At 47.9% G+C, this 13,663-nt stretch overlaps 1 protein-coding gene across 1 annotated transcript; it reads right to left on the bottom strand.

The window, feature by feature from the left end:
- Positions 1–631: 631 nt before the first annotated feature.
- LOC141978126 (neuropeptide FF receptor 1-like) lies at positions 632–11,611 on the bottom strand. The gene is made up of 4 exons (XM_074939983.1): positions 11,360–11,611; positions 6,410–6,742; positions 4,155–4,254; positions 632–1,861 (listed from the first exon to the last, which is right to left on the bottom strand). Exons 2-4 carry the CDS (start codon positions 6,717–6,719, stop codon positions 976–978), a joined length of 1,296 nt encoding a protein of 431 aa, XP_074796084.1. The 5' UTR covers positions 6,720–6,742; positions 11,360–11,611; the 3' UTR covers positions 632–975.
- Between the last annotated feature and the right edge of the window lie 2,052 nt (positions 11,612–13,663).

Below are 13,663 nucleotides of genomic sequence, written 5' to 3'. Positions count from 1 at the left end.
AACCAGTCTAACCCTTGCCTATTTCACTGGAACTTACTGACTCAACTGAACCTGTTTAAATAAAGGTTAAACCATCTGACGTGTATCTGTGTTAAGAGTTTGCACTTGTTGAATTAGATTTTTTTTTTAATCTATTTAGTTAAACCGGCGCATATTTCTAGTCTAGTCAGGGTCAAGGAGTAGGAATGGTGAAAAGCATCAGGAACCTGCCTGCTCCCATGCTTGAAGATAAGCATCTGCTTACGTGCTCTGCTGGATTGGGGCCTAGATTATTTTATTTTATTTTATTTTATTTTATTTATTTATTTATTTATTTTAAATCCTTTCAGTTTTAAAGTGATATTAGCACCAAAAGGGTGGCGTGTTTATTGTGGCACTCTCCCTGGATACAGCTGCAATTTCTTGTGTAACACTGCGGCGCTCCTGGAATGGTTCAGCTTGTGTACTGAAGTACGGCCCTTGGAAGGTTGGAAGAGCATCCAGAGAGAGACTTTGGCTGCCCCATCAGCTTTGGGATTCTCTTCTGCACATATAACAGATGGGGCGGCGCCACTGCAGGAAGAGCTTGACAGACAGCACTTTGCTAAAACAAAAAGACAAATCCTCATAGACTTTTTTTTTTAAATGCAAAACTGAATCCTGACCCTGTGAAATACATTTTTCCACCCCCAAAACACCACATGCTGATTGCAAGCCAAGGAAACTCTGCATGCAGTATTAGCTTTAATACATGGACATTTTATATGACAGCTAGCCTCAACTACACACTGAAAGCGATTGACAGATATCTGTGCATCAGTAGGAATATTGAACAGCAGCCCCATGTGATTCATTGTGCATTTACAAAACAGAATATGAATAGCTAGGTACCCAGGCCTGAAGGGAAAATACTCATCACTGCACACGCATCACCGTGACAAATAAAAGTGACATTTGCAAATGGAAAGAGACCGCATTCCCATCTCACCAGTTGTTTCAATCATCCCATGCTTTGCAGACTTTGTTCAGAGGGGTGATTTTATCAATATCCTGCAGGTGAAGTCCCTGTTTCTGGGCCTGTCCATTCTGCATGAGGCAGGGGGATTTGGCATGCAGGTTCTTGAGGCAGATGGAGTCGGAGGATTCCCTGTCCGTGAAGATCTTGTTGCGAGTGCTGAAGCCACTGGTGCTGCCCGTCACCTTCTCCAAATAGGCCTTGTGGTGCCCTATGTCCTCCGAGCAAATCTGGAACTTGAAGGCTGTCTGGAAGCCCCGCTTGAAGTTCTCATTGAAGTAGCCATAGATGATGGGATTGACGCTGCTGTTGGAGAAGGCGAGCCAGTGCGCAAAGGGGAAGATGTAGCCTGTCAGCAGGTTGATCTGGTTGTCATCCAGCTTGGTGTAGTCTGTGAACAGCATCAGGGTCCACAGGGGCAGCCAGGAAAGCATGAAGAGCAGGGCCACCAGAATGAGCATCTTGATTACCTTGACCTTCCGCCTGGAGACAGCAGCACTGCAGCACTCCTGGTTCTCCACCCTGTGCTTGCTCACCGGGCCCGATGACCTGTAGAGTTTAATGCCAATCCTACTGTACATGACCATGATGAGGGTCAATGGGGCCACGTAGATGTGGGCAAAAAGGACAGTGGTGTAGACCTTGCGCATCTCACTGTTGGGCCAGGCCTCGTAGCAGGAATACAAGGGGTAAGCCAGGCTCTGGTTGTCTTTGTACACCATGTAGTGATCCTCAATCTCCACCACTGTGAGCATGACAGCAGAAGGGCACATGATGGTGATGGCCAGGACCCAGATGACCGCAATGGTGTTCAGGGCCTTGAGCAGGCTGAGCTTGGATTTAAAGGGGTAAATGATGCATCGGAACCTGGTGCAAAACCAACACACAGGTAGGTGAGTTCTACTGAGAAACTTCCACAGAGCAAGACTCAAATGGAATCTAAGCACAGAGCAGTACGGGGTTCTCCTGGGACATGGTGCATGATTACCTTGGGCCAAGGATACTGGTAGGTAACTCCCAGATCATGTCTTCTTGGGCCCACCCACAGAGGTGGAAAGGGGCAGGGGTCCCCACTATCTAATCCAAACACTTGCTGGGTTTTTCCAAAGCTCTTAGTATTGGCCTAATTCTGCTTCCATTGAAGTCATGGTAAAACTTCCATTGAAAGAGAGAAGGGGTGAAATCCTGGATCATTGCTAAAATGCCAGGATTGACTTCAACAGAGCCAGAATTTCACTGCTTGCGTCTTTACACTGTACCCCCATTCTGTAGTGGAGGTACTGGTTGTTGATTCCTTGTATTACCATAGCACCAAGGAGCCCCAGTCCTGGACTAGGCCCCTGCTCTGCTAGGCGCAGTACAAACACAGAACAAAGGGATGGTTTCTGCTCTGAGGAGCTGATGATCTAAGTGTAAGACAAGCACAGCAGGTGGGGACAGGCAGACGGGGGAGTACAAGGAAACACTGAGACAGTGCTGGTCAGGATGATAGGCAGTGGTCTCGGGACACCAGCAACATGACTGTTGTCAGGTTTATGTAGGCTTCACGGCAAAGGAGGTTTGAGGAGGAGGATGAGTAAGGTTTGTGGCTGTGGAGGGGACGCTCGTTCCAAGCGTGAGAGGCAGAAGGGGAGAGAGCTTTTAAATGAAAGCCCAACCCGTTTGACAAAAGTGGAAATTTTTCATGAGTTTCTGTTTGTTCAAAAAATCCATTTTCCACCATTTAAAAACAAAACAAAACAAAACCCACTACCCTGCCACCTTCCAGCACTGCCCCTCTTTCAGAGAAAAACTTTCAACCAGCTCTAAAAATAACATTTTTCTTAGGACAGAGGGGTTGCCAGATTAGCTCAGACCAGGAGTCCCTCTTGCCCAGTATCTCACCTCTGACAGGGGCCAGTACCAGCTGCCCTCAGAAGAAGGTTCAAAAAAACCTGCAACAGGCATTTACAGAATCACCTGCACAGAGGACAATTTTCTTCCTAAGTCTGATCAGTAAGAAGCTGGCATGTGCCCGGAAGCGGGAAGGTAGAACCAGTGGCCTACCCTTCCATTCCAGTCTTATCTGGTGTTTGCAGGTTCACTCATAAAGTCAAACTCCCCCAATTATCCTGCAGCACAAGACTGCAAGCCAAGGAAACCTACTTGATTGAGATAATTATCTGCCTTTGCCACATTGTGCTGATGTGAATGGCTGTGAGGAGGCACATGGCTCTTAATGATTAAAACGTACGGGAGTGGAAATAACCTTTTGATTCTGGCTGTTTCTTATTTGAAACCATTTTGGAGTTATTAATTCAGCAGCCCCATAACCGTTCTCCAAGTAATTGAGTTTTTAATTAAACGTAGTTGTCTTGCAAAAATATCAGCCTTTGAAGCCGTTCACGCTCAGCACAGCATCACAAATTTCAGACATGGAAACCCTGGCGTTGGGACTGGATGGCTCAGGGATTGATCAAGGGAAGAAGAGGCACCCCCAGCAGCACACAGCTCTGTCCTGCCCCTTGTGCTAGCAGGTCCTAGCTGATGGCTGCTCAGGGCCCTTGTGTGGAAGGCGCTTGGGGCTTGCATGTGGGCAGGCATCTGCTAGGCAAAAGTCACCAGCAGAACTGTCCTGGACTGGCAACATAGCACCTACGGCCAGGCCTGCCCTTGGAAGGCTTGGCCAGTACCGCTCTGCTGGTGTACTATAGCAGCCAAGCGCTCCCAGTGTGGACACCGCTTACACCGACGCTGCGCTTTAGATGCTGCTGTCTAGCTCATGCCTGCCTCCACCTTTTGCCAGCACACCTCTGTTGGCCACAAATCTCACCCCTGACCAACAGAGCTATGCAAGCAAAAGTTCTGTGGTGTCGACCTGGCCTAAGGGCCAAATGGGCCTTGAGGCCTGAGTCACATTCGTGCACCGAGCAAGGTTCCCCCTCCGCACCTTGGCAGGGCAGTGTGGGGAAGCTGCTGGATAAAGAGCCTGTTCCAGTCCCGGTGTAAATCTCTGGGAATCTTTCCCCATTGATCTTAATGAGAGTCAGAAGGGGTTTCCGAGCCCTGTGCTTTGAACCTGGCAGTTGGCACCGGATTTGCTTTATTTAAAGTCAGGGGGTGGGGGAGCTTCCGTTTATGCTGCTGCAGCTGCACTGTCCCTTGTGCAGCCCCTTCTCACCTGTCCACCGCAATCGCCACCAGCGTGAAAACAGACGCGGACACAGACATACCCTGAACCAGCCCACTCATCTTGCAGATTCCATTGCTGAAGGGCCAGCCTAGAAGAAAACAATCAGACACGGGTCAGTGTGAGTCTGGGGGAAGCAGAAGCTCATCAAACCCAAGAGGTGCAGTTTCAACTCAGGTTTCAGCGTAGCAGTCGTGTTAGTCTGTATTCGCAAAAAGAAAAGGAGGACTTGTGGCACCTTAGAGACTAACCAATTTATTTGAGCATAAGCTTTCGTGAGCTACAGCTCACTTCATCGGATGCATTCAGTGGAAAAACCATGAAATGCCAATGCAGTTTGCTTTCCCCAGGGGAGATCACATGATAGAGAGATTGGGAGAGGATGCTGTGGCCGAATACAGGACTAATTGCAGGCTGCAGCTGAAAAGCGTCCCTGCAGCTTGCACATTAAGCCCCTACCCGTCAGAGAAGCTGTTGGGGGTGATTTCATCGTTAGCGGCTCTTCTCTACCAAAGCAGCAGTCATCTCACTACAGGAACTCAGACAAGTTAGCATCTTATACTTGTATATGAAATGTCCAACTGAGAACAATTGGCAGATCTGGGGAGTGATGGGGTGCGGGCCTGGGCAATCATGGGGTGCTGCAGGTCAGGATCGAAGGGGACTGGCAGAGCCATGTGAGGGGGGCTGCAGGACAGATATTAAAGAGCAGTGTGGAAGACCAGACCTGGAGCAGCAAGCCCTGTGGGCACTGTTTCCCCTAAGATGCGCGCGTGTGTGCGCACACACAGATCCTAAACCCTGCGCACACGGCAAAACACTGTGCACACAAAAATTTGCACAGAAGAAATTTTTTGCACACACGGCATGTCAAAAATTTGCACAGAAGAAATTTTTTGCGCACACAGCCTGTCAAAAATTAGAGGGAACATTGCCTGTGGGTCAGGATTGATGTGCCTTAGCAGGGCTGTGTGGGAGCTCTGGACTTGCAGTAGCAGAGATTGTTCACTGGCAGAGCTGCCAGGGTCCCTGGGTTGGCAGGGGTCACAGCAGGTCTGGACTGGTGTCGCTTGGCAGAGATGTGTGTGGGAAGTTTATACAGCATCTCCTCTCCCTGCACCTGGGCGGCACTGTCAGCCCCTCACTCCAGCGAGCCGAGAATTCATTTAGCAGTTAGAGAAAATGAGAGACATTTCTGTGGCCCATTTAGCGAGCGTGTCTCAGAGCAACCCAGTGTCCTTAACTCTCCAAGGGCTTTGCGTGCCAGCAACCATAAAAGCTTCAATGTGTTAGACAGTCCTTGTTTTTTCCAGGCTCCAAGCCTGAGACCACACAGATGCCAGCTGCCTCCTGCCTGAGCCCTCTGGCTAGGGCATTATTCCAAGGTGCTCCTGGGCCAGAGCAGGAAGTGCTGAGCCATTCACCCCTAGCCAGGCCTAGGCAGCACGGCAGAACAACCCCTGGGTGCTCTAGTCTAGAGGGGAGGGAGCTGCTGTGCTCAGCAGACACGTAGTGAAGCCGGTGGGAACAGCATTGATCCCTGTGGAGAGTCCTGGCTTGGGGACAGGCCCAGCCATCACTGGGCCAGCTCGGGACTGGAAGAAGAGACTCTCCTGACCTGTTCTACCATATGAGAGGCACTTCCAGCAGCAGCCCCACACCTTTCCGTAGAGACCAAGGGCCTGATCCAGACAGGGGGCTCATTTTTCAAAGGTGCTGAGCAGCTGCTGATCCCATGGAAGCCAGTGGGAACTACAGAGACTCAGCTTCCTTTGCAAACGAGGCAGCATTTATTTAGGAGTCTGCCACGAGGCACCCAGGTTTGCAAATGTTGGCTAGTTTTGCACCACTCGCACAACCCTAAATGATCCCTGTCTCTCTCAGCTGTTCACACCTTTGGATGCTCCCCATGGAGCTGCATTGCCTGTGTTCCTAAGGCTGCTTTAGGTCTTAGTGGTTTCCTTACACTTCGCATTTATAAAGCAATTTCCTTCTTCAAAGGCATGAATAAGTATTAGCCGACACCTCCCCTCTGAGGCAGGTGTGTATGTAAATGGCCCAGAGCAGTGAAGTTATGTGCCTGACAACCCAGAGGAAGCTGGGATTGGGTCAGTCCTGTGCTCAGAGCACTCAGCAGTGTCTCTCTTCTCATTAACTCTTGTAGGTGGGACACTGCTGGGGGTCTGGCCAGCACAGAGAGCACTCGGTGTCACCCTCTCTCCTTACCTGTCACCCTCTCTCCTTACCTGTGATTAAATTGTCCACGAGTGTAGTGGGCACACAAAAAATCCCAACCAGCAGGTCGCTGATGGCTAGGTTGAGGATAAAGAGGTTGGTCACTGTTCTCATCCGGCTGTTCTTCAGCACAATGAAGCAAACCAGACTGTTCCCAACCATGCACAAGGCAAAGATAAACAAGTAGGAGATTATATAGATAGCGGCAACAGGCAGGGAGTGCTGGTAGTAGGGCGAATATGTCAAGTTCCTTTTATGGCTCGTTAAAGAAGAGATCGTTTTGTTGATTCTGCCTTCTGACTCCATCCTGGGGTCATCCATGGCCTGGCAGGAATTTTGCTCAGCTGTGAAAGACAATAGGAGAATTATGGAAATTTCAGTGTTTTGACAATAGAGAAGTTTCAAGTTGGAAGAAGGTTTGTGACAAGACACTCAGAAACAATGGGTATCAGTGTGGTGCAGATATAGAAACTGAGATAGGCATGTGCATAGATAGATAGATGTGCCTGGGGATTGATGCAGAAACGGGTATAGGTGGATCAGTGAAAGATAGAGAAATGAGAGCAGGAAAGATAGAGAAATGAGAGAAGGAATATTTGTACAAGACTATTTCCCTAGATATGTACAAACCAGCTTGGAATGTGTCAAATGAAGTAAACAACTTATTAACTCATAGGCAGAACATTAATGGGAGAGGCAAGGTTGAAGGGAAAATCCACCCAGCAGAAAAGTCTTCTGCGTAATTGGCATTCCATTATTGCATTTGTGTAATTAGTGTAGGAACATAATGAGGGTGAGCACAATGACACCATGGGAGTGGGCGGTGCAGCTCGGCTGTGTAATTATCATGCCTCTTAATGTGCAGGTGCCACAACAAGGCAGATCCTCAGCTGGTGTGAATTGCCAGAGCCCCACTGAAGTCAATGCAGCTCTGGCCATCTACACCAGCTCAGGATCTGCCCTTCTGTTTTCAGACTAATTCCATCCCTTGCGCTTTGAGTGTTTCTCTTCCCTAAAGGAGATTTGCATGCAAATTGGCTCTCAGTGCCTGAGTTTTCTGCTGATGTCCTTGCTCAACAAGAAAGAGAGTCAGACTCGCACAACAGCACAATATCTTCTGCACAGCAACCAGCAATGAGGCACCCGTCAGTGTTGTCTGGCCTCATGAGGGGATGGAGCAGCAGGGCCTTGGGTTTGGGGTTGCTAATAAGGGCATGTCTCCACTGCAATAAAAGACAGGCAGCAGAGCTGAGGCTGGCCCGGGGCAGCTGACTTGGACTCGGGCTGCAGAGCTATAAAATTGCCGTGTGGACGTTCAGGTTCAGGCTGCGGGTCTGGCATGGCTCATCCTTTCTCCAGGGCTTGTCCCACTTTTATTGCCACTGCAGGTTAAAGAGCAAAGGACTTTTAATAATAGGCCTGTAGTGAAGAAAGGAATGCAAGCATCCTGCTCTAGTCCTTCATCAAAAGAGAGAGTGCCTCACTACTACAGTGAGAGATGATTTACAGAAGAGGTAAGTAGCTAGGTAGATATTTTTTGTATTGTACATATCAGCCTCAAACAGTAATCAGGGCTCCAATGTGCTAGGTACTGACAGCCCCTGACCCAAAGAGCTTGCAATCTAGATAGATAAATCTGTACGGTGAGGGAGGGAGGCTAGATAGATATTGGAACAAATTATTAATCTGTTTGTTCAAACATAGAGGTAACAGGGTTATAAGGAATAGTCAATAGGGATTTGTCAAGAGTAAATCATGTCAAACCAACCTAATTCCCTCTTTCACAGGGTAGCCAGCCTAGTGGGTAGGGGAAGGAGTAGCTGTGTTTATCTTTCAGAGTAACAGCCGTGTTAGTCTGTATTCGCAAAAAGAAAAGGAGGACTTGTGGCACCTTAGAGACTAACCAAATTATTTGAGCATAAGCTTTCGTGAGCTACAGCTCACTTCATCGGATGCATACTGTGAAAACACAGTATGTGTTTATCTTGATTTTGACCCAGTCCCACATGACATTCTCATAAGCAAATCAGGGAAATATGGTCTAGATTTAGTGTCTATAAGGTGGGTGCACACCTGGTTGAAAAACCCTACTCAGGAGTAGATATCGATGCTTGTCTGTCCCTAGGTGGGAGGACTTCTCAAGTGATGTCCCACAGGGGTCTGTCCGGGGTCAAGTGCTATTCAATATTTTAATTAATGACTTAGATGACGGAGTAGAGAGTAGGCTTATAAAATTTGCAGATGACTCCAAGATGGGAGGGATTGCAAGCACATTGGAGGACAGGATTAGAATTCAAAAAGATTTTGATAAATTGAAGAATGGGTCTAAAATCAGTAAGATGAAATTCAATAACGACAAGTGCAAAGTACTGCACTTAGGAAGGAAAAATCAAATGCACAGCTACACGAAGAGGAATAACAAGCTAGGCAGCAGTACTGCAGAAAACATTTTGGGAGTTAGAGTGACTCTCATGTAGAAGGAGTCAATTTGGGGCTGTATTAACAAGAGTGATGTCCCATTGTTCCTGTGTGTAAGACACGGGAGGTAATTATCCCAGTATACTTGGCACTGGTGAGGCCCGCGCTGGAGGACTCTGTCCAGTTCTGGGTACCACATTTTAGGAAAGATGTGAACAAATTGGACAGATTCCAGAGGATAGTAACACAAATGATAAAAGGTTTAGAAAACCTGATCGATGAGGGAAGGTTGAAAGAATTGGGAATGTTGAGTTTAGAGAAGAGAATGCGGGGGGGAGAGGGCTGATAAGTCTCCAAATATATGAGGTTGTTATAAAGAGGACAGAGATCAATTGTTCTCATGTCCACTGAAGGTAGGACAAGACGTGATGGGCTTAATCTGCAGCTAGGGAGACTGAGTTAGGTATTAGGAAAAACTTTCTAACTCTCAGGGTAGTTAAGCTCTGGAACAGGCTTCCTTCCAAGGGAGGTTGTAGAATCCCCATCACTGGAGATTTTTAAGAACAGCCTGGACAAACACCTGTCAGGGATGGGCTTGCTTCATCTGGTCCTGCCAAGGACAGGGGGCTGGACTCGATGACCTCGCGAGGTCTCTTCCAGCCCAGTATCTCTGTGATGGATGGATGGATAGATGCCTGCAATCATTTGGATGAGATTTTCTGCGTTTACATCCAGCGAAAATACAAACTGGAGGGGATGAACAATCCTCTCCTGCCCCTGCCCCCTTTACAGGAGCTGGTCTACGTGGGACATAATAGGCCTTTTTAATCTCTAATGTCTCTTATTCGCCAGCTGAGTTGCCCCTGAGCAAAGAACTGTGTTACAGTGGGAATGCTATGAGCATCCTACTAGAGGACAGCTCTGGGTGAGCGCCCTGAAAGCTTTGGCCAGACAAAGGGCAGGTTCTGGGCTGTCTGGTGCTGGTGCTGTCGCTGTCAGGTCTGAATGTAGGTTTTTAGCTATCAGGCTCAGTCCAGGGAGATTTCCAGACACTTACTCTAAGCCCTGTCCAAACTCCCTCCCCCAGCCATTCCTAAAAGCTGAGGGCTGGGTCACACTTTCAGGCACAGCCCTGAGGAACGATCAGTGGGGAAGCACAAGGAGCCTGGTCCTCAGAGAGGTTCCTCCATGGCACAGACTCTCATCATTCCCCGCTGGGGCTCTGTCAGCGACAGCCCTTTCCAGGGTGCAGCGTACTCCACGTGCAGCCAGCCAGCTCCCATGGGTTCCACGGGGAACCAGGGCTTCGCCCCCTTGCCCACTCTCTATCCAGTTACTCCCAGGGAAGCATCCCTGCATGCCAGGGCCCCAATCCATGTGACCCTATTGCAGGCCAGGCACAGGGGGTGTGATAGTCCTTACCCCCAGCCCCCACACACGCACACCCTTGTGCAGAAGGCCCTGGCATGATCAAGCCACTGATCTTTAACTTTCCTGGCCATCCTGGTACTGCCCACGTGCTAAGAATTGTCTGCTCAGCACCTCATCCAGATGGCTGAATTCCTGGTGCGGACCATCCCAGGCTGACCCCCTACTGTCTGGCAGTGTGTAATTCTCCCCCACTCTCTGGAGCGACAATGCTTTACCCCGGGAAACACCACACACCCCACTCTGCAGGGCAAAGCCAACCAAGCAGGAGCCTCTTCCCCTTCATGTGACTGGCTCCTCCTTATACCTTGTTCCAGGGCACTCAGGAGTTCATCTAGGCTGTCCAAGCTACACCCCTTGTTGAAGTATCTCCCGCATGCACACATTTCCCTCCCATTGGGAACAGAATCGCGGCACCAAAGAACAAGGTTACAGGTGGCCCGGAGATCAAGACATGCAGACAGTTATCTGTTCCTGCTCAGCCACCTGGAGGGAAAATGTTCTGCTGACATAACCCTAATCGATAAACACAGAGCGGTCATTGTCACATCCTTCAGGGCCCCGTTCAGCTGCACAAGAATACGAGCAGTTCCCTTCACACTCCTTCCACGTCTAAGGCTATCGCTATGCTCCCACAGCGAGCACCAACACTCATGCTTCAATTCTATGCACAGGCTGAATGATCCAGAGCCCTGCCGTTCACTGGTTGCTCCAGTGAATTGATTTTGACCGTTAAGGAAGTAGAAATAGATCATGTTAATCTAATAGAGCTTTCAAAGTTCCCTGCAACATTTAGGGCATGTTTTTGTCTGATCCAGGGAGGGGTTTGTTCTGGGTTTGAGAAGTTATTAGTGCAAATTCTTTCCCTGAGTCTCTTTCTGCTTTGTTGATCAATGACCCATCACTTACTGGGAAACATAAAATACCTACAATATCTATTTGTTCATCATTCTTGATATTGGGGGGAAACATAAAATACCTACAATATCTATTTGTTCATCATTCTTGATATTGGGGGAGAGACAGATTTTGCATCCATTTCAGCTGCCAGGAGAATAGCACCACTTCTCTCTAGGGCAGCTCTGCACAATATCAGGAATTATTTAGTTTCTTACCTGCGTCCTCTAGGAGTTGAGGGAATCTTCCTTTCAGGCTGGCAGAAGAAGCTATCAACTTCCCATTTAAAATCTTATATTTCCAGCACAAGAAGAATGGCCAGTAAAAAAAGAAAAAGAAAGGTAGGTCTGATCTCTAAATTATCTAAGCTTAACCCCTCAATCCATGGTGAAAATAAAATGCCAGCCTGTTCTGTGGTGATAGATGGGAGGTGCTGTTGTTTCTAATATGCTTATCTGCCTGAGCTCAGACTGAATGCAGACTCCTAGGTCCCCTTTATTATAAAGACAAGAACAGTGATGTCACTGAAAAGGCTTCAAAATGCAAAGAGACCAGTTGGAAGAACCTCTTGGTGTGAGTCTCTCTGTCACTCTCTCGCTCCTCCCTCCTCCTCCTTAAAGACCCCATTCCTTCTCACTCTGCAGTTGTTCAAATCTTTTGGTCTAATAACATTTTTTTTAAACATCCCCCTTAGGGAGGCAAGATGGTTTAAATCGAAGCATTGAATCACAGTGGGTTAGAAAGCCCAATCCTGGCTCGATCATGCTGATACGTTTATTTTGGCATGCATGGAAAGCGTGGGGATGTACAACCCCTTGCCTGCCTCTTCGTCCCAGCCTCTCAAAGCACTTTACAAACACTCATCGAGCTCTGCAGCCCCTCGGGGAGGTAAGTGTTATCCCCTAATGTACAGAGGGGGAACTGGGGCACAGAACAGTGCCTTGCCCAGTAGAAAGCAAAACCCTTCCCTCCCAGCCCCTTGCGCTGAATGAATGAGCTCATCAAGCTTATGATTGATGATGGGCCAAACAGCTCCATGCAGCCTGTGCAAGGGGCAAGTCCAGTATTTTCACCCCCTGATAAACGCAAGCGCCCCTGTTTCTTCCTCCCCCACAGCCCCACCCAGGAGTGTTTCAACAGCATTAGCTTTTGATTGAAATCTGCTGTACGCTAAATGTTGTTTGTTTAAATGTTGCATAGCTTCACAGCATCCTTGAGCTTGTCTAGCACACAGAGTCACAGCACGTTGTTCACTGTGATTTCGGATGCTAATTGAGCCTGGGAAGATGCAGCCGTATCAGTCACAAATTGGGACATGCAGCTCGGAAAGTTCCTTCCACCAGGAACGTGCTGAAGAGGAATGCAGGCTCAGTGGAGGCAGCTGGGATGGGGAAAAGGCACATTTAAAATGTACACATTCCAAGCCCTCTAGAATATGTACCGAGAAAACAAACACACTTAAAGCTTTCCTTTCCTTGCTACCTCTGAGTCTCTGCATAGTTTTGTGCCCAGCCTTCTGTCCCTTGCTGGGCGCAAAAAGTGGAGTCATTTATGGACTTAGGTGGAAGGGAAGCACTTAGGACAATCGTACCAATGGGTGTTATTTAATTAGGTTCTGCTAGCCTTGGCAAGGCACGCTAATGCTTTGGCTGGTCATATGGGCATTTCCCAGGGGAAGTTACAGCCAGACCTGTCCTCTTAACCTTAGTATATACTGGGATGAAATTTAGCAGATAAATCTGAGGCAGGTTAGGCACAAGACTAATTTCTCTCCTGGCTGTTTTAACAACAGAAGCCTGTGTACTGAAGTGAAATATCTAGGCGAGAGAGATGCTATTTGTCTCTAAACAAATGCAAGAAGTATGATGAATAAACAGGAAGAACTGGAAGTATTAGTACAATAAGATAAATTATTACTTAACTGTAAAAGCAGCAAAGAGTCCTGTGGCACCTTATAGACTAACAGACATATTGGAGCATAAGCTTTCATGGGTGAATACCCCTTCGGCGGATGCATGTAGTGGAAATGTTCATCTGATAGAGCTTCCAAAGTTCCCTGCAACATTTAGGGCATGTTTTTGTCTGATCCAGGGAGGGGTTTGTTCTGGGTTTGAGAAGTTATTAGTGCAAATTCTTTCCCTGAGTCTCTTTCTGCTTTGTTGATCAATGACCCATCACTTACTGGGAAACATAAAAAACCTACAATATCTATTTCTTCATCATTCTTGATATTGGGGGGGAGACAGATTTTGCATCCATTTCAGCTGCCAGGAGAATAGCACCACTTCTCTCTAGGGCAGTTCTGCATAATATCAGGTATAAATATGCAAGCAAGAATCAGGCTCGGGATAATGAGGTTAGTTCAATCAGGGAGGATGAGGCCCTCTTCTAACAGTTGAGTGTGAACCCCAAGGGAGAAGACACAGCTTTTGTCGTTGGCGAGCCAGTCATAGTCCTTGTTTAATCCTGAGCTGATGGTGTCGAATTGGCAAATGAACTGAAGCTCAGCAGTTTCTCTTTGA

The sequence above is a fragment of the Natator depressus genome, chromosome 26 (genome assembly GCF_965152275.1).
Source record: "Natator depressus isolate rNatDep1 chromosome 26, rNatDep2.hap1, whole genome shotgun sequence".
NCBI classification, from domain to species: Eukaryota; Metazoa; Chordata; order Testudines; family Cheloniidae; genus Natator; species Natator depressus.
Note: the sequence above shows the minus strand (reverse complement) of the source record. Positions and strands in the feature narration are given on the sequence as shown.

Bases quoted from the DNA above. Each gene is read 5' to 3' on its own strand.
- LOC141978126 (XM_074939983.1), bottom strand. From the start codon at position 6,719: ATGGATGACCCCAGGATGGAGTCAGAAGGCAGAATCAACAAAACGATC. The intron at 4,255-6,409 runs GTAAGGAGAGAG...GTTTTCTTCTAG, and splicing joins CGTGGACAATTTAATCACAG to GCTGGCCCTTCAGCAATGGA. The intron at 1,862-4,154 runs GTGAGAAGGGGC...GTTTTGCACCAG, and splicing joins GTGGCGATTGCGGTGGACAG to GTTCCGATGCATCATTTACC.